The sequence below is a fragment of the Chlorocebus sabaeus genome, chromosome 10 (genome assembly GCF_047675955.1).
Source record: "Chlorocebus sabaeus isolate Y175 chromosome 10, mChlSab1.0.hap1, whole genome shotgun sequence".
Taxonomy (NCBI): Eukaryota; Metazoa; Chordata; class Mammalia; order Primates; family Cercopithecidae; genus Chlorocebus; species Chlorocebus sabaeus.
In genome coordinates this window covers 97,319,737-97,347,010 of record NC_132913.1, presented here as the reverse complement: position 1 = coordinate 97,347,010, position 27,274 = coordinate 97,319,737, and the positions used below count along the sequence as shown (strand labels likewise).

The 27,274-nt window shown below is 37.8% G+C and overlaps 1 protein-coding gene across 13 annotated transcripts in view; it reads right to left on the bottom strand.

Moving 5' to 3' along the window:
* UNC80 (unc-80 homolog, NALCN channel complex subunit) overlaps positions 1-27,274 on the bottom strand; it is a 230,615-nt gene that overhangs the window by 66,813 nt on the left and 136,528 nt on the right. For 11 of the 13 annotated variants that reach the window (XM_038001602.2, XM_038001590.2, XM_038001588.2 and 8 more), the window contains 9 exons: positions 20,247-20,354; positions 18,961-19,099; positions 15,217-15,398; positions 14,517-14,648; positions 11,143-11,329; positions 10,477-10,608; positions 5,534-5,677; positions 2,576-2,676; positions 1,495-1,581 (listed from right to left, as the gene is read on the bottom strand). In XM_038001602.2, coding sequence (XP_037857530.1) covers positions 1,495-1,581; positions 2,576-2,676; positions 5,534-5,677; positions 10,477-10,608; positions 11,143-11,329; positions 14,517-14,648; positions 15,217-15,398; positions 18,961-19,099; positions 20,247-20,354 — 1,212 coding nt within the window. The remainder of the gene's footprint in view (positions 1-1,494; positions 1,582-2,575; positions 2,677-5,533; positions 5,678-10,476; positions 10,609-11,142; positions 11,330-14,516; positions 14,649-15,216; positions 15,399-18,960; positions 19,100-20,246; positions 20,355-27,274) is intronic. The other 2 variants (XM_038001589.2, XM_038001596.2) reach the window with 1 other exon arrangement.

Sequence of the window (27,274 nt, the reverse complement as noted above, 5' to 3'; positions counted from 1 at the left end):
GAGCAATGGTCTGGGCAAGCATTTCTCCTATTCAGTGACCTGGGGGAAGAAGCAGGTACACGGACAAGCGAAAGAAACACTGAAAGCACTCTCGCCTCCAGTACCCGTTTGGGCTCCTTCCATACCAACCTGGATGCAGTGTAAATTTTAGCAGGGCACACACTTAAACTGAGGGAGGCCCTAACATTTTGCTTTCCAAATCCACCTTTGGTTTTTGTATGGTGTAGACAGAACCCAGAAGTAGTGGATGTTTGGCTGGAAAGCTTTCCAGATAGAACGGTCATAGGCTGTTGTCACTGAGCGGGTTGCTGTAGCTGGTGGACTTCCTATGTTAGAGACATATGGGACTCATGGCAAGAACTCAAGGGGTCTAAAGCACCAAAGAAGCTGAGGGGAGGTTGAATCTCCCAGCAAACACTTCCAGGAGCAGACAGGCTTTGAGTGACAGTAGCCATGGGCTTGAGTTTGTGCCCATTCAGCAACCAGCCGAAGAACATGGTCTCACAAACGAACGACTCAGATAAAATGCAAGGGGTAAGATGTGGAACAAAGGTCTTTTTTCTACCCAACTCCACATAGCTATAGAGACAAAAGCAGTGGGAAGGAGGGAGAATTCCTAGAGACTATGCATTTTTATCCAAGAGAGACTGAAAACCACCAAAAAATACTGTTTATGTTTTGGTACCGGTCTGAACTTAAATCTGGATTGGACATTTATTCATATGTTTTCCCTTGGCAACCAGCAAGTAGACACTCAGGAGGAAGATGACCAAATTAGTCTTAGACAAGAGAAAGGAATTACAAATGTTCTCTGCACATGGGGGTTGTGGTGTGAGTTAAATTTATCACCCTGCTAGGGATGCATATGCATATGGATAACTGAAGGAGTATGCCCAGCACAGACACTAATTTGGCTGGATTAAGGGGCAGTTTCAAGCAGTAGTCATCAGGTTCTAGTCCCCAAACTGCATATTCATTTGGGGTTTACAAAAAGAATGTGAAGAAATTGGTAAGTCTCAGAGGATCAGGAAACAACTGCCAGGGCAGTTAAAACTGTCATAGACAGCTGCCATGGAAAAATACATACACAGAAACTTTCCATCTAGGACAACAGTTGCATCTGAGTGTGTGTGTGTGTGTGTGTGTGTGTGTGTGTGTGTGTTTAAACACAGATAGGAAAAGAGGAAAAAATACTAAAAGAACACATGTTTTCTCAACAGAAAACCAAAATAAAGAACAAACATAAGGAAGTTATATATTGCTAAAGGAAGACAGAGAGGAAACTGTCATTTCTATTGACTGCCCTCCATATGCCAAAGAGTATGCCAGGCAGGGGCTTCCCTACACAGAAAGTATAGGGAAGTGTAGTTGAATTTAGTTGACCAGAATTTACCTTTAGTGATGTAATTAATGGAAATTTATTGAAAAAAAATCTCCTAAGACCTTTTCATCATGGTGCTGCTTCGTAATTGGAAATGAACATTTATAACTCACCAAATAGTTGAATAGGATGTGAGATGTCTGAGCAGGAAAGTCTCCAATATTCAAGAGAAGTTTGCGCAACATGTACATTAACTCATCCTGAAAGAAGAACGGAATTTTTAATGTTTCCTTCAGCTGCCATGCTGTAGAAAATAAAATTAACTTCTTGAAAATTCAGGATTGGGGGAGGGATTTTTCTTACTTTTGCCCACATATTGATTTTAATTATGTTCAAGATTTTCATATAGTATAGGTGATACTTGTTAAGTAGTATTTAAACCATCTGGAACACCTTTCTCCTAGGAGCTAACACTTAAAAATCACTGAGCAGTAAACGACTTTGTTCTTTTTAAATTGACACTGTGTGTGTAGGTCACAGGCAAGTCACAGGAAAGTTGTATATTTAGTTAACTCTATTGGCCATGGTAGCCTGATATGATGGGAATGTGAGGAGGACCTATGTTGAAAAATCATTAAACAAACCAGGTTTTTGTGAACTTCCTAATTCTGCTTTCTAGATTTTCAGTCAAAGAGAAAAAGAGAGGTTATGAGAGGATAGATTGAAATGTCTGTAATTAACTTTACCTTTCAGAAACTAAACTTAACCTTCCAGTGAATATGACTATAGTATATAAATGAACAAATAATTTTTAATCATTGCTGTATTTTGCCATTGCTTGAAAAACTACTTTTATTTGGCATGATCTTACAGGGAGGTCTGACAAATCAGGATTTTGGTTAATGAAAAATTTTAACATATTCTAATAATCCTACCTGTATCAGACTGCCAAGCAATCAGAATTCAATGAAAGTACTCAATACTAGGAACATTATACTTAATTTAATCTTGCAGTATTTTAGGATCCTCACTAGCAATGTAACATACACATATGGAAGCATGAATTAATGGAGAAATTAAAAAGAAAACAGCAATTAAGTATTGCTCATCATTATCATTATTTAAAAAGTACTTATTGGCTGTGTATTGGAGGGCATTGAGTTGCATGCACTGCACTACAAAGTTCTTTGCATGATTTTAACAGTGTTCACACTTGTAGCCACAGAGCTACACTAAAAAGGAAGAGGAATTTACTTGTCTATTGCTGATGGTCAGTTTTTCCAGAAAATGTCGAAGAACCGTTGATGGATCTTCAATTAGACAGTTCCATAAGACTTGTTGAGCCACAGCACTCACTTCAGAAGAGAAAGAAAGTTGAACATTTGTCTTAAATGGAGATAAGTCTATGAGATAAAGTATTTGACAATTTACAAGCTTTAGTATCTCCTTTTTGCCTTAAAAAGGCTCTGTGAACTCTTTTCTCTTTTGAAAGGTAGATATTTGTTCTCTTGGTTGTTGTCTCTGAACATTTTCATATGTAAAGAACAGGTTACCAAAAAGTGTAGTTGTTGTCTTCAGGTATCAGCAATGCTTTTGTAAAGAATATCTCTGTGAATATATGCAATTGTCTTTGTTGTGGAAATCACCCCAATAATAGCAGTAGTAAGCACTTATTAAATTGTAGTCATATTTTATTGTTTATTTTATGGAGAAACTGTGAAGGACTATTTGGTTTTTGAAAATATGTTTTGGTTTAGAATGCCTATGAATTAGGGATTTTTTTTTTTCTGTCCACATGAATACTTCAAACAGTATCTCCTTCAGCAAGATAAAGTAGTTGAGCCAGTAACAATTAGGTTCTCACTTCTAATGAGGAAGTCTTAAGAATAAATAATTAATCCTAATGAGAAAGAAAGTGCTATTTCCGTGGGGAAAGTGGTCAGGCTAAGATTGTCCAGAAGTGCCCAGACTAAGAAAGCAGGTGGGTAAAAAAGAGGGCCAGTAAACACCGAATGGTCTTTAGTTTGAACGTGTTTCCCAAATCCATTGGTTTTCAGAAGTAGGAATACAGAATTTAGCATAAATTTATTTCAAATAAATGATACCAATTTTTGATTCAGAAACAAACCATGCAATTAAAGTTAAAGGACATATACATAATATTAACAAAAATATAAATCCAGAGCTGTAGCTTTCATGTGTCTCTATAACTAATTAAAATAGGTGTGAGTTTTTCTCAGGTTGAAATTGATTGCAAAAATATCTTTACATGTGAAATAAGCCAGGCACAGTAAAATAAATACTGCATGTTTTCACTCTTCGTAGAAGCTAAATAAGTTGATCTCTCAGAAGGAGAGAGTAGAATAGTGCTAACTAGAGGCTAGGAAGGGGAGGCAGGAGGGAGGCATGGGAAAGGTTGGTCAATGGATACGAAATTACAGCTAGATAGCAGGAATAAGTTTCAGTGTTCTTTAGCACTAGAGGATGACTATAGGTAACAGTAATTTATTCTATATTCTCAAATAGCTAGAAGAGAGAACTGTGAGTGTTCCTAACACAAAGAAATGCTATTTGAGGTGAAGGATATGCTAATTACCATGATTTGATCATTACACATTGTATACAGGTATTGAAATATCACTGTACCCCATAAATACGTACAATTATTATGTATCAATTAAAACTTCAAAATGTTCATATTATTTTTATTTTCATTGCTTAAGTAAGGCAGTTTCATGCTTAAAACATGAAAAATACAAAAAAACGCAAGGAGAAAAATAAGACTGGGAAGTCCACTCATTACAGAAACAATTATTAACAGTTTGGAGTACGTCCTTTCACATACATGAAACATATACTTACGTGCATTATTTTATTTTATTTTATTTTTTTGAGATGGAGTCTCACTCTGTTGCCCAGGCTGAAGTGCAGTGGTGCGATTTCGGCTCACTGCAACCTCCGCCTTCCAGGTTCAAGCGATTCACCTGCCTTAGCCTCATAAGTAGCTGGGATTACAGGCATGTGCCACCACGCTTGGCTAGTTTTTGTATTTTTAGCAGAGACAGGGTTTTGCCATGTTGACCAGGCTGGTCTCGAACTCCTGGTCTCAAGTGATTCGTCTGCCTCGGCCTCCCAAAGTGCTGGGATTATAAGCAGGAGCCACCATGCCCACTCTACTTACATGTATTTTAAAATAATACTATATATAGAAAATATTCTTTGATATTTGGTTTTTTACTTAGCAATATATTAACACTTTTTACATTAATATTCATCTAGAATGCAATTCCAGTGCTCATGGAATGTTATCATATGGAGGTACTATGATTAACTATGATTAGGGATTTATAGTCTTTCTAGAATTTTTTATTTTAAATAATGATCAATGTACAACATCCTTTATAGAGCCCTCATGAATGTCAGGAAATTGCTAGAAGCCAGATCTATGTCAAAAGTTTTTCACACTTTTAAGGTTTTTGATACATATTATGAAACTCTGTTCTAGAATGCTTGCACAGAGTTTTATACTTCATCAGCAAAGTATGAGGATGCTCTTTCTCCTGCTTTTTCGCCAGCAATAGATATTTTCATTTAAAATAATCTTTGCCAACTTTGTAAAACAGATTTAGTTACTGTTTTAAACAACAACGTTGTTTCCAGGTGTTACTGGCCATTGGATTGCCTGCTTATATCCTTTGCCCATTTTTCTAATGGGGTTTTAAAAAATTATGAATGAGTTATAAGAGCTTTTCTAAATGTAATATTAAGAAATTAACCTTTGTCGTCACAAATGTTACTCATGTTTTCCCTTACTTTATTGTTTCATTTTGCTATTATTCTTTTTAGGTAGTTAGTACATCTGGAAAGGTAATCACATTAGAGAGATAGTATTAGTGGTGTCAAGTTAATAGCTAAAAGTGACTGTTTGATTTCTATGTGGCCAAATTAGTGTTCTGTTCTCTGGTCACAAACAATGCTCCTGGACCCAACTACCTATTTTAAATGCAATTTTTTGGCCATAAAGGTAGAGGGAGAAGGAAGTGGAGAGAGTGATAGTGTTAGCGCAGTATGTTGGAAATCTGTAATTATAATATATGCATAAAACAGTTCAACACGTGGTCAGTAGATAATGTGTTTAAGAGCAACCTACTGTCTTCTATCAGATAAACAGCTTAAGAATATCACTGATGATCCAACTGTTCAAAACTGTACCTGCTACTCCATCTTCCCGCACCTCACCATCCTCCATCAGATGAACAATGGGAAGTACTGCTGCACAGATGCATGCTGGGAACACTGCTTGTGGAGGCTGAGGCACATGGTGGTTTGGCGTGTGTTCAGTGGTATGTTCCTCATCTAAAATGGGAGACAAAATCAGGGTGCTTTTCTCAGTAATGTAATTCTTTGTTATTATTGTTGTTTTGAGACAGGGTCTTATTCTGTCACCCAGGCTGGAGTGCAGTGGCATGATCACCGCTCACTGCAGCCTCGACTTCTTGGGCTCAAGAGATCCTCCTGTCTCAGCCTCCAGAGTACCTGGGACCACACAGATGTGCCACCACATGTAATTTTTTAAATTTTTGTAGAGATGAGTCCTCACTATGTTGCCCAGGTCAGTCTTGAACTCCTGGGCTCAAGCAATCCTCCCACCTCCACCTCCCAAAGTACTGAAATTACAGGCATAAGCCACTGCATCTGGCCTCAGTAATGTAATTTTAATGCAACATTTCTCAGTTCAAGGCCTACTTATTTAACAGCATAATCCTACCAATGAGAAAATGCCAACATTTTAAAAAAGATGATATTACACAAAGTGCCTCTTCATTTTATAACAAACAAAAAAACCAGCCCACTTTCCAAGTACCACTATTCTTGTTTGGTAGAGAAGCAAAGCACAGACATTCTGGGACATGTGGATCAGCTCACAATGTTAAATCAATGAAGATAAAATTCTAAGCAGAGACTAAGACATTTTTCATAGATGCAACTGGTTGTGTGCATGTAAGTGTGTGCAAGATGGTAGGCAGTAATATGGGGTAGAAGAAAACACACACGCATTTAGGATAAGAATGACATAGCCCACTCATATTAACGTTTTCATCATTGATAAATACAATAACAAATTAATAATAAATATAATTGCATATAGGAATAAAGGAAAAAGTTTAGATTTAGTAGGCGAGGAAGGTAGAAAAGGTATTTAACAGCTTATTAATATGAAAATATACATGTCATTTTTCTAAAGCACTAAAGAACTGTGGGTGTTTGATTCTCATATTAAAACTTACATGGCTATTTGGGATTTTAGAAGGCCTATGGACTAGAGGGTAAGAGACTTATACTGTCATTCTCAGTTCTGGCTTTGAGAGGTGAAGCCAGCTGAGCTTCTGGGTTGGATGGGGACTTGCAGAACTTTTGTGTCTAGCTAAAGGATTGTAAACACACCAATCAGCACTCTGTAAAATTGCACCAATCAGCACTCTGTGTCTAGCTAAAGGATTGTAAATGCACCAATCAGGACTCTGTAAAATCGCACCCATCAGCACTCTGTGTCTAGCTAAAGGATTGTAAATGCACCAATCAGCACTCTGTAAAATGGACCAATCAGCACTCTGTAAAATGGACTAATCGGTGCTCTGTAAAATGGACCAGTGGATGTGGGTGGGGCCAAATAAGGGAATAAAAGCTGGAATAAAGTAAAATAAGGGAATAAAAGCTGGCCACCTGAGCCAGCAGCGGCAACCCACTAGGGTCCCCTTCCATACTGTGGAAGCTTCGTTCTTCCACTCTTCACAATAAATCTTGCTGCTGCTCACTCTTCAAGTCTGCACTACCTTTATGAGCTGTACTCACTGTGAGGGTCTGTGGTTTCATTCTTGAAGTCAGCAAGACCAAGAACCCACCGGAAGGAATAAATTCTGGACACAGCCTCATAGTAGATGCATACGGAAATCTTTAAAAATGTATATAGATATAGTGGGCCAAGCACTTCTGGAACAGTGGAGTATAGATCCCTGAAAACTGTTCCTCCATAAAAACAATGAGAACACTGTGAAATACACTTTTTCTCGGAGCTTTCAAAATTAACCAAAAACTTGGAACTATTTGAGGACCATGTATTAAAAAAACAAACAAACAAAAAAAAGAAAGGTAAACTCTTGGTAAGACCAGTAGTATTTCTGGCATTTTAACTTGCCCTACTTACTCACCTCTCCCTCTTCCTAGGTCCTTAGGAGCCTTGAAAATTGACAACCTTGCAACCATTGTAGCTGTGAAAACCAGCAGCCTAGTAGCCACTGGATGGGCAGAGCAGTTTTGGGGCTCCCTAAAAGCCTCAACACCAGAGAATTGTCACTACTTGACCTATCTAGAACCCCATGGAAAATCCCTATTCACAGGATTTGTCTTTATTTAGCTTGACTCAAAGCTTACTTAGTGCAAATAGCTTTATCCCCAGGGCATTTACAAAAAAAAGAGAAAAAATCAGCCAACAATTACTTAACATCGTAGCTGTCTGAGGTGTTCATATGAGTTGGGAGAAGCTGGAGGCTGACAAAAAACTTAAAAGGGAAGTCTGGGGAATGAGATTTCTAGAGGGCTTGCAAATCACTGACATATTCCTGGGTATCTAGATGGCTGTACATGTGTACAATGTTGTGCACATGCCCAGGAAAGACCTGAGAAATTCCTGATCTCTCATGTTTGGCTAACCTTTAAACTCTACACAAACAGAAAGCACAAAAATGAAGGCTAAGGCAGAGTTTTAAACTACTGGAACACTGAAGATGTGCCTCAACACATCCAAAGTTGTCCTCAGTAAAGGCTGGAAGACCTGGAAGACTTATTAGTTCGAGGCACTTAAAATCTCTGTCTAAGCATTACCTGACCACTAATGCAACCAAGTGGGGATTTCAGTGCTCATACTCAACAAAGCTTAGGGACTTTACAAAATTAGTCAAGGAAAATTACTAAACAAACAAATAGCAACACAATAACAACAAAAAACCTTCATGAGGAAAGGGGGACAATTGATTTGCAGAGTTGCCACATTATATAATTCAAATTGTCCATTTTTCAATAAAAGTTATGAGACATATAAGAAACCAGGAATATACTGCCCATATACAGAAATAAAAGCAGTCAACATAAACTAACCCTGAGGAAGCTTAAATGTTGGACTTACTAAGATTTTGTCAGCTATTATAAATATGTTTTATTTTAATACAATGTTATACATTTTATATAAAACATATTATCTTATAAAGTTATAAGATAAAGGTATAAATAAAACTATGTCTTTCACGTGGCATATCTTATATATTAAAATGGCAGACATAAATCTTACCTTTTCCAAAACTGCAATAAATGTAAACTGACTAAATAAACAAAAGGCAAAATTAGCAGAATGGATAAAAACAAACAAATATGAATCAACTGTTATGTTCTAAGATACATAATTTAGTTTTAAAGACACAAATAAGATGAAAGAAAAGGATGAAAGAAGATATGCCATAGAGACAGCAATAAAAAATGATGTGGAGTATCTATGTTAACATTAGAAAAAGTATACTGTAAGTGAAAAATTTTTACTACAGGCAAAACAGCATGTTATAATGATAAAATGATCAATCAGAAAGACATAACAATTATACAAATATCTGCATATCAAGATTTCATGGTATTGAGAGAAGGACTGACACACAGATCAGTAGAACAGAAATGAAAGACCATAAATACACTACTACATTCATGTTCAATTGATTTTTGACAAAGGTGCCAAGAAAATTCAAGGGAGAAGAATAGTCTTTTCTATAAATAGTGCTGGGAAAACTAGTTATCTAAATGTAAAATTCTAACTCATAATATAACAAATATTAACTCAAAGTTGATCACACGCCTAAATATAAATGCTAAAACTCTTAGAAGAAAACATAGGAGTAAATCTTTGCGACCTTGGATTAGACAATTGTTTCTTAGATATGACACTAAAAGCACAAATGACAAAAGAAAAAACACACACATTGGACTTAATTAAAATAAAAAACTTGTGTGCCTCAAAGTTACCTTTAAGAAAGTAAAAAGGGCACTCGCTTCTCAGCCTTTTGGCTAAGATCAAGTGAAGAAAGTAGAAAGACAAATTATGAAATGGGAGAAAATATTTGCAAATCATGTATCTGATAAGTGACTTATATACAGAATGTATAAATAGTTCTTATAATTTAACAGTTAAAAGACGAATTGCTAGGCCGGGCGCGGTGGCTCAAGCCTGTAATCCCAGCACTTTGGGAGGCCGAGGCGGGTGGATTATGAGGTCAGAAGATCGAGACCATCCTGGCTAACACGGTGAAACCCCGTTTCTACTAAAAGTACAAAAAAATTAGCCAGACGTGGTGGCAGGTGCCTGTAGTCCCAGCTACTCGGGAGGCTGAGGCAGGAGAATGGCGTGAACCTGGGCAGCGGAGCTTGCAGTGAGCCGCGATCGCGGCGCTGCACTCTAGCCTGAGCGACAGAGCGAGACTCCTCTCAAAAAAAAAAAAAAAAGACTAATTGCCCAATTTAAAGTGGACAAAAGATTGAATGAACACACTTTTACCAAGAAGATACACATATAGTCAATAAGCATATGAAAAGATGCTCCATATCGTTTGTCATTAGGGAGGTGCAAATAAAAATCATATTGAGTTACCACTTTACACCCACAGGGATGGTTAAAATTAAAAACAAAAACAAAAAAAAACTAGGGACACACACTGAAATCAGCTGAGGAGGTTTTAAAAACATTGATGGGTCTTACCCTCAGAGATTTTGATTTGGTCTTAGGTATGGTTGGAACTTTTTTTTTAAGCTTCCCAGTTGGTTGTAATATACTGTAGCTAGGTGGAAAACTATTAATTGTCCAGAATAATGTATTCTGAACCCTCAGCAATATGATTACATGCCATGTAATTAAAATAGAGCCAACTTAAAAATGACATTGCTGAGGTAAATCAACAATTTTTTTTAAAGAATGTCATGCTAATTTTTTTTTAGAATGTCAAGTCATAAGACAAGTTATTTAATGAAGACAGTGTAATCAAGTGAGATAATGATATTAACTAGGAAGTGTTTCAAACCACGTAAGTCAGGAGAAATAAAACATATGCAAGAGGACACACCTTCAGCACTGACGGCTGAACGCACTGACCAGACTGACCCGCGGCGGAAGGAATAATTCCTGTGGGAAGTGCTGGAGGTGCAGGATGGACTCACAGACAGTCGACGGGATGCCAGATTGGTGACTTCTTCTACTGGCAAACAAAATGGGGAATGTGAACTTTGGCTTTAAAACAAAACAGTTATCATTATCATATTGCTCTTATATCGCAAATGCTTACTGCTCTCAGACCATAAGGCTTAAATTTTTTTGAGTGTACTTAGAAAAGGAAAAATAAAAATTAAAAAAGCTCTACAGAGGAAAGACAGAAAATATCCCCTGAAGTTTTTACAAAAGCAGGGCAGAGAATCACTCAATTCAGAATGATTAATCATTTTTTGATACCAACTGACAAACTGCACTTGTGAAGGTTGAAGGATTGGTTGCATTTACTTTAATACACCTACTGGATTCAGCAGTTCCTCAAGTCATTCATTTAATGTAACTAATGTCCGCCTCTGAAAATGGCTAACTCTAAACTTCAGAAAGTTTGGTTAGTGTCAGGAAGTGAGAGAGAGACGGAAGGGGGCATATCACCTCATGTCACATAAAATTGTCAATGTTAATTTCAGAGCACGTTATTTCCCTGAGACTCAGCCCCCCAAGAAATCCTGTGTGCAGAGGGCACCTTCTTCTTCCGGCTCTGAGCTGGGCGTGCATGTGGGCTCATAGCAAGCCTCCTGGGTGATGGGGATGGCGGTGATGAGGCTGGCTTCTCGACCAAGACGTTTCTTTTCTTCCTCCTGCTGCAAGTTCTTTAAGATGTGTTCTGCCCTTTGATGGGAGCGGGACACAGCCCGGGCTGAAAAGGATTTCTGTGGAGACATAAAGGCAAGCTCATTTAATAGCAATTCTTCTGCAAGGTCACAGGCATAAAGAGTGTTCGAATGAATCACACAAATGTAGTAGTTTGTCCTCAGGAAATGTTAGGATACCCATGATCCAGTTTCATGGATATTTGTCTTTTTACCAAATTTCCAAGCTGCGTATAGTTAAGCTATTTTTTTTCATTCAATCAGAATGATTCTTCAAGAACATCTATAATTTCTGGAAAGAATCCTATTTCATTTTAGGATTTGGGAGGATATCAATGATTTCCTGTTTAAATATTAAGATCAAATAAAATTTATAAGTACTCCATTTCTTTCTAGAATTTTTTGATCTGTTTTTATTTATTTATTTATTTATTTATTTTTATTTTTATTTTTTATTTTTTATTTTTTTGAGACGGAGTCTTGCTCTGTCGCCCGGGCTGGAGTGCAGTGGCCGGATCTCAGCTCACTGCAAGCTCCGCCTCCCGGGTTTACGCCATTCTCCTGCCTCAGCCTCCCGAGTAGCTGGGACTACAGGCGCCCGCCACCTCGCCCGGCTAGTTTTTTGTGTTTTTAGTAGAGACGGGGTTTCACCGTGTTAGCCAGGATGGTCTCGATCTCCTGACCTCGTGATCCGCCCGTCTCGGCCTCCCAAAGTGCTGGGATTACAGGCTTGAGCCACCGCGCCCGGCCTTGATCTGTTTTTAAAAGGACATTTATTTTAGGCTGGGTGTGGTGGCTCATGTCTGTAATCCTAGCACTTCGGAAGGCTGAGGTGGGTGAATTACTTGAGGTGAGGAGTTCGAGATCAGCCTAGGCAACATGGTGAAACCCCGTCTCTACTAAAAATACAAAAATTAGCTGGGCACGGTGGCACATGCCTATAATCCCAGCTACTCAGGAGGCTGAGGCATGAGAATTGCTTGAACATAGGAGGTGGAGATCACACCACTGCACTCCAGCCTGGGCAACAGAGCGAGACCCTGTCTCAAAAAAAAACGAAGGACATTTATTTCATAAGGTTAATAAAATTGAAAGAACCATGGAAAGGAGGAAGAAAGAGATCTCTCATATAAGCCAGTTAGTTATATGGCTTATTTCATTTCTGTAGCTCAAGTATCTGTCACACTATAAACACTTAATAATATTTGTAGGAACAAAGTTATGGAATGAAAATTATGAGAGCTGATAGTGTTACTAAGGTTGAATATAAAATCTGACTCTAACAGTAGCTAAGGCATACTGGAAAAATATTAAGAAAAACTCACTCCTCCATAGATGAAGGATCAGGAACAATGAAGAAAAGAAGATTCACTGTAAAATAGCTATTCTATTCATGTCTTAATCGTGATGCTTATGCCCAGACAAATTCCAAGAGCTCCAAGAGCTTTGAAGACAGAGTCAGTGGTCCCTGAGCAGAGAAGTGATCACTGGAGTTCTTCTCTAACCTCTTGAAGTAATGTTTATACACAATGGCAATTCCACATCTCTTTGTTGGCTTATATTCACATGGTGTTTAAGAGACAGGCAGGGGATGTTGATCACTCTTCTACAGGGCTGCATTTGTAGACAATCCCTTTATGGAGGATCTTAACATAAGACTAAAGGTTTCCTATGTTGAATGACAGAGTAGCAATTGAGAGCATTTTTATTTTACTTTTTATTTTTTATTTTTTTGAGATGGGGTTTCGCTCTTGTCGCCCAGACTGGAGTGCAATGGCACAACCTCAGCTCACTGCAACCTCCACCTCCTGGGTTCAAGCAATTCTCCTGTCTCAGCCTCCCAAGTAGCTGGGATTACAGGTACCTGCCACCATGGCCAGCTAATTTTTGTATTTTTAGTACAATCCATTTTCAGAGCCAGGTAGCTAAGCTGGTTTATTATATTAAGGCATAAGGTAAGAACTGTGGAATGAAAAAAATAACTGGATATAAAATCAAGGGACTTGATTTCAAATCTGCAGTGAGCTTGGAATACAGACTGTGGCCAGCTCAGATGAACCCATCACCTCTTCAGGAGAAAAATCAAAGGTCTTTATGTTGGTGACTCAGATGCTGAAATTACTGCTCGTGTGGGAGAAGAACCAGGTGTGTATTTCCCTTCGGCAAGGTACCATCAGATATGAAGGTAGAATTAAAATAAAATGGGCACACTGTGATAGGAAAGAGTTTAAAAACCAGTTCTCCAAAGAAAGCTACAAATGCCTAGAAATGCTATGAGTAATATGGAAAGATGTTCAAACTAATTTCATATATTCAACTAACTTTTTCAAAGAAGTGTGAATAAAATAAACAGTAAGTTGTTTTTGGCCATTCAAAGTGGCAATTAAAATAATAACACTAGTTAATAAGATACTTTTCAATTCTACTCTATAAGGACAAAGTGATATGACTTTTCTGGGGATATTTTGTGAGATGCATCAAAAACCTTTAACAGTTATTATTTTATTATTGCCATAAATCCCCTAGGAATTTATGCAAGGAAATAATGATAGACTTGTGCAAAGAGGTGTTCTTTTTTCTATTTTTGCTTTATTTTCCAAATTTTCTACATTACTCTTGTAATTTAGAAAAATACTATTAAACAGGTGAAAAAGGCATATTTTGAAGATCAGTGTTTTCAAAAGGTGCATATTCTTGTTTTTTGTCTATAAATGGACTGTGTTCTAAATCTAACCATTTATGAGTTATATTACACATAGCAGTAATAAGAGCAGGGGTCTCAGAGTGATGTCTGTGATGATGATACTGATGATAGACAAAATGAAGAATAAACCAAAGTTCAAACAAAGAAATAGCTGCCAACTCTCTTCTTTTTCTTATTTTTTCAGGGCTAATGTCTTTAACTTGGCTTCCATATTACTGGTTAAATGAGTATGTTTTTATGTAATAAACAGAGGCAAAAGGGTTACCTTTGGCCAAGAAATCAATGCCTAATGCTTTCAGTAGCTTTAAAAGGTGGATTATAAAACAAGACTTTTTTTTTTTTTTTTAGATCTGCAAGTGCTCACTACTGGATATTATTCCCTCTATTATATTCACAAGGACAAAGACTTTTTGTGCTAAGTTTCTGTGTTATCATTACATTCTTATGATGAGAATGAACAAATTACCGCAAACATGAATTGTTCTCTTTTACATGTACACCATGAAACCTGGAGATATTGGAATGGAAATGTGTGTTACTCACAGACTGGTCTTCATTAATGGGGTCCTGGACACTCCCGCTGCACTGAGGAACCCAGGGAGGGTCAAACATTGGGACAGATGGCATTCCAAGCACCGGCGAGGGAAGGGTGAAATTGATACTGGGAGGCGGAATCTGTTAGTTGACATCAGAAAAATTAGGTGAGAGGGAATATAAGCTAGAATGAGGCTGAAGTATAATAATGACACAATCTGTCTTAGGAAGTGTTAAGGATCCAAGTGACTTCGCACAGAATGTGCAAGAATTTTAGAAAAGGGCTATTTGCCAAGATTTTCTGTTATAGAGCACAGGATGAAACTATCTGGGCCTCAGTTTACTAATTCATTAAAGGCTTTCAATCAAATGATCTCTGAGTTTATCACCCATCCTCTGAAACACACCTGTAAGTTTATATATAGCAAAATGATTAGAAGATAATTCCCCAGACTTTCATATGCTTACCTCTGGAAATGCTGGTGAGATTTTGAGGTTTATAGAGACTTGATTTTCTTACTCTATACTCTTCTGTGTTTTAATTTTTTAACAGTAGGAATACATTCATGTATGTTAGGTTTACTTATATAATCAGAGAGAAAATATTAGAATATCTTTGGCCACACACTGTGACTCTGAGGTTCAAGGGTTTAAACAAACCGTAGTTTGGGTTTGCTAATGTAACTCCTCTGTGAGAAGTATCCCTCACCTTAAAAATCTGCTGTGCTCCTTCCTCCATCCGGGGCCAGACCTGATAGCGAAACCTCCAGAGCGTGTGGAACTTGAGGACAGCGTTCAGCCTCTGCACAGTCTCTGGGTGGTGGAACTCTGACATCAGCATGTCAGACACGGCCTCAGGCACCTTCACTGCACACAGCAGGAACATGGCAGCTGGAGACAGTCAATATTTCATCAGCTATGCTTTTAAAATGCTGCTTAGTTCCCGGGGCTGGGGAGAAGTGGAAACTGCTTCTATCTTGTGAAAATGACTCCTGAGCTATATGGAGCTCAGCTACCAGCACTGGCAAAAGCAAACCTTTGTACCACCCACAGCCTTTCAATAGCTGGTGCGAGGGCAGCAACAACATGACATTTCAGTAGAATCACTCACGCTAAGCAAAGTTTCCTTTGACTCACAGTGAAAAGCGAATGCCAGAGGAAACAAAAGAAATACGAAAAGTACATCTTGAAGTATGATTTTTAGGAGATGGCTAGAGTCATCTCTTAGTAACCCAAGGACAATAAATAAAGTTATCCTTTAAAAACTACCTCAGTTACATTGGCTACATTTTTAAAATTCCACATCATAGACTCTATTAGAAACATATACCCTTCCCAGAGATAGAAGAGGTTGAGAAGCCAAAAGAGATTTAATGAGTCATAATACCATGAAAAATTTCTGTGAAAAGCCAAATATCAGTAAGGGAAAGGCCAAGTCCCACAGTAAGTTATAAAGCTAATGAATAATGAGCTTTATAAATAAACTTTATAATACAGATAGAGGAGCCAGTGGCAGTTATAAAAACATACCCTACATGATTATGTCATGAATCTCTCATGTTCTCTTTCACAGAGCGTAACAATGTGCTTAGGCAGTTGTCCCAGAAGAAGTGGGGTTAAATCCTAGTAGTTCTGATACTTCCCTGCCAAAAGATCTTGGGCAAGCCTCTTAACTTCTCTTAGCTTCCAATTTTCTTTATTGGTAAACCTCCCAGAAGAACAATAGTGATAATGATAATACTAATACCTTTTAGAACAATAAGAATACTAATACCTGCTTCCAAAGTTGTTTTTAGAAGAAAATAAAAGAATATATAAGAAAGTGCTTTGTGTAGTGAAAAGTACAACAAATTTCTAACGCATGTTGTTTTTTAAAAATAGAGGCAATATAGTTGTAATGGGAAGGGCATCTATCTGTGCAGTCAGAAAATCTGGGTTTGGTGTCCTTGCCCTTTGAGCTGTGTGAACTTAGATACGTCCTTCCAATTCTCTGACTCAAGTTGGCTCATCTATAGAATGGTTTATCAATAAGATAACGAATATGATCTAGTTCTATAACAAATGCAAGTTATTGTAATCACTATCTTTTGATAATACTTTTCTTTAGCCTATTAGGTGCTTAAATCTCCACTCTTTCTCCTTTCTTTGCTTTTCTTTAAAATGTACTCTACCCTGCCTCAATTTTTAAACACTAGGCTCATTCTTTATGTCACTGCAGAGTTCCATCTTAATCTCATGAAAAAGTTTTCTTGTAATGCTCACGAATCCTCAGATCCAAAGGTATTTTTATAGCAGTGGTTTCCTTTCAGTTTTTAATACCTTCATAACAATCACCTTGAAGAACTATTCTCCTTTGCTTCCACAGCTTGAGATTATTTGAGTTGTGTACTTTTCTCATCACTTTTTCTAGCTGGGCTTCTTCCTTTGGTCCTCTAGACGTGGAGAAGACCAATGGCTTAGTGGTCATTCCTCATCTCTTTCTTCTCTACTGACCCTCTCCCAGAGAGCCCATCTACTCTCATTATTTCAGCTGTCATGTATATCAACTTGTTCCCCAAGTTTACCTCTAACTTTGGCCTTCCTCTTTAGTTTCAGTGTCATGTCACCAACCATATATTACCAACTCTCCTTCATCTAAAAATTACTATTTCTTTTTGAAAAAATTTTAAAAATTTATTTTACAAATATGTACATATTTGTACACATAGAGTACATGTGGTAATTTCATTATAAGCATAGATTGTAATGATCAAGTCAGATTATTTAAAATATCCACCGCCTCGAGTACTTACTGTTTCCATGTGTTGGAAACATTTCAAGTCCTGTCTTCTAGCTATTTTGAAATATACAATACTTTGTTGTTAATGATAGTCACACTACTGATAGTCACACTACTATGCTTTGGAACATTAGGACTTATTCCTAACTGTACATTTGTACCCATTAGCCAGCTTCTCTTCATCCTTCCTCTACAACAAAACACTATTTTTAAAACCAAAGTATTCCACATATTGCTGCAGTATCAAACTTAGTAACAATTCCCACTCTGTATACAAGATTGCTCTATGGCTCAGAAGCCACGACTGGTTTTTCACAATTCAGTGCAAGGTCCACAGTCATAAGCCTGATATTCAAAGCCAGTTACAAGCTGAGTCCCACTCACCTTTCTAATATTATGCACTCGTGACCCCTGTACAAAAGCCATGCTAGTCTTCAGTCTCCTCAGGCTTCCCAAAAAGCCCAGTGCACTTCCACATTCACCTAGCTTTGCACCCACCATTTTCCCCGCCTGGCTAACTTCTAGGTGTTCTTTAAAGCCCAGTCCCTCTGTTTATATTTAAGTTTCCATGACTATCCCACATTTGGGAAGTGTGCCATTCCCTGAACTCCCATAGCGCTCTCTGAGAAGCAAAAACCTAAGCTTTAATGTGAACAAAGATATTTTACCAAGATATTTATTGCAGTGTGGTATAAAAGAGCAAAAGGCTGGACTCCACCTAAATTTTCATCAATAGGTCTTGGTTAAATAAATTATGATATGTCTATTCATTCAGTAGAATATTTTGTAGCCATTAAAAAGAGGTAAAACTATAAACTGATATTTAAAAACAGTCTCCTAGATATAAATGAAAAAATTCAAAGTGCACTTACAGCATGTCCCATTTGCATGAAAAACAAAACATGCAATATATAACTTACATATATACATGCATATATGTGTGTGTGTATATATATATCTACACATAGTTTACCCTATAAGGATTCCTGAGAAACTTAAAAACTGTTGCCTCTGGGGAAAGGAATGGCAGGGGGAGGGGGAAGGGGTCTGGGGAATGGGGAGAGCGGAGCGGGTCACAGGCGAGAGGGCAATACTTTTAACTTCATACAATTTTGTATTACTTGAATTTTTATCACGTGTATTTTGAAATTAAAATAACCATATAGAAATGTAGGGATCTGTACAAAAAGTGGAAAAGTGAAGAATACACATTTTGCCTCTACCACTATCTAACTGTGTGGCCTTGGACAAATCACTTAAATTTTAACACATTTGCTTCGATACTACCTCTTGGACATAGAACATTACTCACATAAGATTTGATAAAGTTAATTATGGTGGTGCATGTTAAATCTAGGAGAGGACACAAAAAATAATTCTCTCTCTTGTGAAATATAGTGAAAGTGCAGGATCTGGGGAAAATCATTCTCTATAATTTGGTAACACCCTGAGACAGACATATGCTTTGGTGCAGACCATATGGTGAAATTGGAAGGGAGCACACAAACCCTGGGTCTACCTTCCTATAGCACACAGCTCTAGAGTCTACAGTTATAGCAGTTGCCATTAACTTGACCTAGGAGCAAAAATAGAATGAAAGCACCTCTCATTTAAACACTTGGATCAGTAATGGCAGTGGTAGCAGGCGCAGGGTTCCAGGGGGTCTTTATTTACCTGCTGCCCCTGCCATGTGTTCATCCATGCTGAGCAAGAGCTCCCAGGCAGCTGGCTGGATGTCTCCATACATCTCCTCTGTCAGAACTGGTGCTGCCTTGATTAACAGAGATAAGGGAGCAGGCGACAAGCTCATCACCTGCGAAAAGATGGAAATCATGTTTTAAAATTTTTTAAGACAGTGAATACTGCACTTCTCCTGAAACTTAAAAGCCACTTCCCCTCTCTCTGATTGCCTAAAGTGACCTTAAAGTACTTTCTAAAATGGGAGCATATTTAGCTGACAGCACATATGATAAGCTTTATACCTTATTAACTGAAGCATAATTAGAAAAAAAACCCCACTAATTTTATGATGTTTTCACCACAAAATTGCTTTGCAACCATCAAGGAGTAAACCATAGATTGAGTACAACCCTACAAGAAAAGAAAGAACCCAGGAAATACATCTGTGTTAAAAGTCTTGATAGATTTTTAAAGGCTCCTATTTTCATTCCTAATAGTAGATTTCCACTGAAAACTATAAGCAGCCTGTAACTCATGAAAAAGCCCATTTGGAAAGTTAACTGAGCCAATGTGAACATGCATGACATTTCCCTTCGAAATACATTGTGGTTATTGCCCCAGATTAACCTACAAAATCCTCTTTAATCCATTATTTCTGACAATTTAGGTGACAAATGTAGGTTCCAGACAAGTCATCATCATTTCACATTCCAGAAAAATATGAATAGTTTTTTGTGGGTGGGAAGATAATGATTTAGAGTTTATGTTGTAATAATAACATAACAATGTGTCAGGCACTGGATAAGTTGGTACATGTACCATTTTCTTTAATCCATGCAATAATTCCTTGGGACAGGTCTAGTGTTGTAACCCCCATTTTATAAACAAGGTGACTAAGACCAAGAGAAATTAAATAACTTGCCCAAGGTCCCAGAGCCAGAGCAGCAGACATGGGATATGAACCCAGACTGTCTCATTCCAAAACCCATAAGTGTCGCTGTTACACACACGTGGGAAGTTAGCTCTCCTGCAGTGAGGACAGTGGGGATAGCTGTGGTTCAAACCAAAGTTCCCAAGCCTTGCCTGTGGAAGCTGGTTATCTAGCAAGAAGAGATTTTTTTTCTTGTACACTTGGTGGCACTCTTGCTCACCAACTGAAGGGGCTTTATGCCAACACTGTACCAACTGACGCTGTATGTCCCAAACATTAGTAAATAGGCTGTCTGGAGTTCCCTCCCTGTTAAAAGTTCCATGAATCCTTCTGATCCAGGTGCCAATACCTGAAGTCTGATGTACTTCAGCATTCCGGAATCTTTTTTTCCTTCCAGATTGGCATCTGAAACTCTCTTCTTTAGAGAAGGTGTCCTCAGGCATGACTTATCTGAGCACTGAAAAGAACAGGGATATGTAAAGAAGAGTGGTGTGTTTTCTAAAAACCCAACAGTGCTGGATGTCCCCGCAGTTCTCCAGGCAACCATCTTCTAGTGGAAGGGATAGTTAAAGGCCTTTTGGTGGGTCTACATTTTCTAAAATTTATAAAAGTAGTTTATTTATAAAAGCAGTTAATTTTATAATAAAAAAATAGCTTAGAGATATTGAGTAATGAAGTCCTCTTTGACCTTTGAGGAAACTGGGATCCGGAGAGGTGGAGAACTTGACTGAACTGCAAAACTAGTTATTAGCAGAAAAGGGAAAGGACAAAGATCTCCCCATTTCCATTTCAGGGCTAATTATATTTCATCAAGAACAACACAAATCTTTTAAAATATTAAGTGAGATAAAATCCACTCTATCCAATAGTCCCTTCACAGGGTTGGATGCTACAAGTTGAACAACTTGGTCATAAAAGAGAGAAAATATTTCAGAGAAGTGTTAGGAAGTTAAAGGTCAAATACAGGACTCGTCAAGGGAGTATGAGTTCATAGTATCCATTATCAAGGACCTAGTTGTACAGGTAAAATGATTTCTTTTCAAAAACCATACTCTTCTGTAAGAGGCAACAGCTCTTCTTAGAAATTGTCTCCTCAACCAGGTGATTCACCTACATAAGAACGGATAAGACAATTTCTTCCTCTAACTCCTTCAATGCCAAGAAATGGACGGAACAGTGCAGCTGGGAGAAGGATTGAACCTAACGAAGGCCGGCTTATTTATCCAGAGTCCCAATTCTTCTATTTTTGCACTCCAGGCTGTGCAAAGAGGGAATGGTTCTCCTCACACGGAATAAATGCTCATTTGTTTTTCCAGAGCCATGTCAATGAAACACTTTCTCCCTCTAGCCAAGGGAAAAAAAACTGAACTTCTTAAGAATTTTTGAACAGAGCTTCATAGTGTTATGGATAAAGATATTTTGAAAGAAAAGGCAAATCTAAAAGTGTATGGATATTCCAAGAAAGTCTTTCAAAACTCTGACAAAAAGACCCAAGAAAATGCATCTATTATGTGCAAGTATAGAATCAACTTTTAAAATGAACCTACTTGAAAATAAGTGCATCAGAGCTCTTACTGTGCTTTCTAAAGGAAAAATCATGGAGGTGCAGACGTGGGAACACATATTATTTGGATAGATAACTATTGCTTTGCTTTTTTCCCCTGTGTATGTGAAAGCAATATATAGCATAAACAGTATGCCCATTTTATATAGTTTGAAAACTGTTCTAAAATCATATATAGGAATAGTTTTCCATACTAATGTACAGGTGTATCTGACCCTTGCAAAAGAGTCAAGATACTAAAAACTGGCATCTCTCTGTTTTATTCTTTACATTTATAAAATAATAAATGTACATTGGAGCATATCTGGAAAAGAAAGAAAAATTATGCAGAAAACAAAAGTCTCAGTAATTCCTGATGTGGTTTAGCTGTGTCCCCACCCAAATCTCATCAGTTCCCATAATCCCCATGTGTCATGGGAGAAATCCGGTGGGAAGTAATTGGATCATGGGGGTGGTTCCTCCCCTACTGTTTTTGTGATAATGAGTGTGTCTCATGAAAGTTGATGATGTTTTGTTTTGTTTTTGTTTTTGTTTGTTTGTTTTTGAGATGCAGTCTTGCTTTGTCGCCCAGGCTGGAGTGCAGTGGCATGATCTCGGCTCACTGCAACCTCTGCCTCCCAAGTTCAAGCGATTCTCCTGCCTCAGCCTCCCGAGTAGCTGGGACTCCAGACACCACCATCACACCTGGCTAATTTTTGTATTTTTAGAGATGGGGTTTCACCATATTGGCCTGGCTGGTCTCGAACTCCTGACCTTGTGATCTGCCAGCCTCAGCCTCCCAAAGTGCTGGGATTACAGGTGTGAGCCACCATGCCCATCTGAGCTGATGATTTTATAAGCTTCTGGCATTCCCCCTGCTTGCACTCATTCTCTCTCCTGCTGCCCTGTGAAGGGCTGCCTTCCACCATGATTGTAAGTTTCCGGAGGCCTTCCCAGCCATGAAGAACTGTGAGTCAATTAAGCCTCTTTCCATTATAAATTACCCAGTCTAGGTTATTTCTTCATAGCAGCATGAGAACAGACTAATACAATCCACAACCCAATGATAGCCATTATTAGTTTCCTTTCAGCCTTTTCCCCCATGCATCTTAGCACAACTGTGATGATGCTATGTGTGGCACATAATTTTAAATGATTCATTTTACTATGATTTTTAATGAGTATTTTTTCATTACAATTATTTAAAAATATAATTCTTAAAATTTTCAAATATTTTACCACTTTCTCTTTTGGTTGGACATTTTGTCTCCAGGAATTCTTTTGAACAATTACTTCTTGATTAAATTACAGGAATTTTAACCAGGCAGATACAGGAAAATACTCAGCACGCACGCACGCGTGCGCGCGCACACACACGCACACACACACACACACACACACACACACAAAGATAAGCATTTATATTTGTCCCCGATACTCTGTGCTTCTGCCTACCAGGAACAGAAAGTATAAGTCAAGCTCTTCAAATATTTAATATCCTACCGTGTTGTCTTAGGAAGCATGGTATGTTCTGGTGGCCTCATGATACTTAGGGTGCTTGTTTTAGTGAAAAAGGAAGGAAGCAGGAAGGGCTTTCACATCAAGGTGATAAGCTGGTAACTCTTTTTTAATGACTTGATTAGAAGATAGATATCACAGAGATGGGGGTACATGTGTGATGGGTACTTGGGTACACTCTTGTAAAGGTCTTAAAGTCCCTCTACTGGCGTGACTCCTAACTCAGACTACTGGAAGGAGTAGGAGACTAGTTTCAAAGGCATCTACTAGTGGTCCTTTGAAAAGTTAGAGATTTCACTGGACTATAAGATGCACCTAGTGGTTGAAATGACACATCAAGCAGGGATCTGTAGAGAAACTCAAGACTAGCAATCCAAGACTAAAGGACAGAATAGAGATAGATTCTGGAAACAATAGTGACAAATTCTGTCCTTTGGTCTTGGGTTGCTAGTCTTGAGTTTCTCTACAGTTCCCTGCTTGATTTGTAATTTCAACCACTATGTGCATCTTGCAGTTCAGTGAAATCTCAAACTCTTCAAAGGACCACTAGTAGATGCCTCTATTAGCAATAAATAGATTAGTGATAAATTCTGTCCTTTGGTATTAATAAATTAGTGATGAATTCCTCTACTCAGTCATTGTTGAGGTGGTTCTACCAGAGGGAGCTGTGTTCAGTGGGAAGCAGTTATGCAGCCTCATGATCTATCAGGGATACTTGAGAATTCTTGCTATGGGATAGTGTAAAACTTGGACCAATGCCATTTTTTTCTATGTATGTATCTGTCTTAGAAAAATTCATCCTAGTTGACTCTGTGACTCCTCTCCGCATCCTGACCACTTTTGCCTAGATTACCAATGCAAAACCAATTTTTTGACTGGCTAAGGATTTATCACTTGTGGTGTTTGGCCTAAAAGAGGAGGAGATGGCCCCCTCAAATTCCTGTCCTAGGGAATTAAGAGGAACAGAGTCTGAATCATTTAGTGATGGTTGCTGTGCAGAAAAATAATGATGCCATCTTGAAATTTTCAGTCTACATCAAAGATGAATACAGCAACAGGAGCAGCCAGGGGATAGAATGTTAGTGCAGATGGAGACGATGCAGAAAGAAGCTGAGATGAAAGACTATGTTCATCCTGAAATGGACAGCAGCTTTGGTTCTCATTGCCCTGAGGCTTAGCTGATTCTTTTTCTGTCCCTAGTTTCATGAGATTCTACTGTATCCTTTGAAGAATCTCCCTAATTGTTTGAACAAGTTCAATCTTTTGTTCCTTACAACAAGACTATTGACTACAGAGGAATAATAATGGTTTTAAATAAAATTTTGCCTATTCATTGAATAATTCAAGAACATTTTTTGATTTAACCATATGCCAGGAACTAGACTAACTTCTGAGGTAGGTACCTGCACTCCTAGAGAAGTGTAGGAATGACACATGACAAACAAGTAAACAAATGAAAAGTCAAGATAAATAGAAAAGGAAATGCACGCACGAAGGAGGACTCAGTGTGGAAATAACAAAGTATTTATATATTTCTTCTTTTTTTAAATTCTAAAATAATTGTAACACGATAATAAGGTGTTTAAAATTTGGGGAAATTGAAGTCAGCCTACTGGGCTCTCTGAGAAAGGAATTTCCTCATGTTTCCGGGAAGAAGGTTATACCAACAGAAATGCAGTATTTCCCAAAAGGTAACCTAGACTCTTTGTGCCTCATACACCTTTAACACACGAATTATGTAAGTTATGGTGGACAGTCATCCTGGCCCATGAAATTAAGACCCAGGGCCTGGTCCTGGCCTTACAATAATGTTGTTCATAGATAGCTTTAGGAAAAATGTTAGTTCTGCAGGAAGTCAGTTGACCTCTTGACATTGGCACTGGAGTTTGCTTTATGGAATTTACCCACACTGTGTCCTTTATTTTTGTGAGCATGCATCACAATTTGTTCCCCCCTCCTTTTTGGTTGAAAGGCGAAAAATTTAATCTGCTCCTTTAGCAAGCATTAATTAAACATTTACTCTACTTATAACATAGCTTTGGACAAAGTATAGACATAGAGGAAAAATCTCAGAATTCTTTGGTAAAGGTGATATATACATGTAGAATGACAGTTTATTTTTTAAAAACCCTCAAGTTTGGAAGTACACTAAAATAGACTAACAGATTGTACAGTGAGTCCCTGAGCATTGAAATGTAGATTAGCAAATCGATCTGAATTAGATGGGTTACAAAATGTACTAGCTGCCACAAATATACTCTGCCATAAAAAACCAATTAAAAAGAAAACAGGAATGAAATACCAATTGCTCATAAGACACGATTCTAATCAGAATACTGCTTTTACTCTTGCTTTATTGCCTACTCTGTTTTCATTTCTCATCTGGGAATGTGGGCATTGTTCATTTATCTGGCAGATTCACAATAGGCAAATGAAAAGTGCCATGACAGAGAGCAAAGAGCTTGTGCAGGAGGCTAGCATTTTCGATATAAAATGTTTATCACAGAGGAGTCAATTCATCTTTTCAGCTCTCTACCTGAATGACTAATTTCAAAGTGTTAAAGTTAGAAGCCACTTATTCATGCCTTACTTTCCCTATCCTTTTCAGAAATGTAAACAATAGCAAGGTTGGTAAGCCTTTTCTACTGCTTCAGGCCAGTGGCCTGGTTGAGGCAGAGTGGAGGGCATTCATGAAACACCATAGGACTATAGCTCTACTGACTCACTTAATATTAATGACTGCTCTATTATTATATAAGTGAGTACTCTGTTAGGTTATCATGCAGGATACAAAATGTGAAAGACTTCCTCAGTTCTCAAAAAGCTTATTAAGTGGAAGAACATGCCACTGCTCACAGGATAAAATGAAAGCCTTCCCACGATCCCGCAAGGCCTGGTCTTGAGCTGCCTGTGCAGCTTCATCATGCACCACAGTCCTCTGTGCTCCAATCATGGCCCTTCATACTCACCTCTTCTCTCTGGTTGGAAAATCTGTATCCAGTTAACATCTATGCATCCTGTAGTCAAAGCTCACCTGTCACTTTATTGGAAAGGCTGTCTTTATTTTTCCCTACAAGACCAAAGCCTCATTCATAAGCTCTCTCAGCATGGTGAAGTTCTCCATTATTTCACTTATTGCAGATGCAATTTTACATCAATTTGGGAAGTTTATTTGATCAATGTCTGTCTTGGACTAGATAATGTGCAGTATATGAGGGTACAAACTGTACTTTTTTTTTTTTGCCCATTACTGTACCCAGTGCAAAGTATGGGCTCAGTATGATCTACACGTTCTTTGAAAGTTTGTTGAATAGATGAATGGCTGACTGGCTGGCTGGCTGGATGGATGGATGATTGAAAGAATGAGAAAACATGAGTAAAATACCATTATAATTTAGTTGAAGAAGGAAGTAAGGAAAATAACATTAAGTGTCCATCTGCAGTAGGCCCTGTGCTTAACACTTGAAGAATCAAAAAAGGTTTCATGGAGGAGATGGCATTTGAGTTGGATCTTAAAGAATGTTTGGGTTGGGCTATGTTAGATTAGAGGCCCAGTTCCAGCAAAAAAACATAGCAGTAAGAAATTCTGAAGTGTTTATGGAGAACAATGATCAATAATTTAGGCTCATGTATTTTTGAAACTTTCAACGTATATGGTTTTAACCTAAAGCTAAGGGAGTTTTTATAGTAACAAAGAATTTACATAAATAAAAATAGATTTTCTTTAAATGCAGTGTCATTTATGTTTGAAATATATATACGATTTATATACATATACATGTATGCACACACAAACATATTTACTTCTTTTCTTTTTATGTCATTATTTAGTAGTTTATTTGCACCCCACACTGGTCTACTCTCCACCTCCATTCCCCTCAGAATTTGTATTATTTGAATAACATGAAACGCAAGAGAGTCTAGTTTTAAAAGCCCTGATTCTGATGTTTCATATTTCTAAGGTTAAAGTCTAGCTAAATACATTATAGATATAAACTGTGAATAATCCCAACTTTCAGAGCCCCCCCAGTTGAAAAACCTGTAAAATGGGGATAAAATAACACTTGCAATGGTTTTTAAGAATCAAAAGGCACTTGCCAATGAAATGTACTTACTTTATACCCTCACACATACATTTAGAAAAAATACTAAAAGATCATACTCCATAGGATGAACTTGCACACTTACGAGGTATATCAGATATGTAATTTTAAAAGAGTATTTTGTATTATTAAAAATTTCTTCAATGAACATGTATTGCTTTCATAATTAAAAAGTTGTAATTAAAAAAATCCCTTAGTGAGTGCTAAGGTATA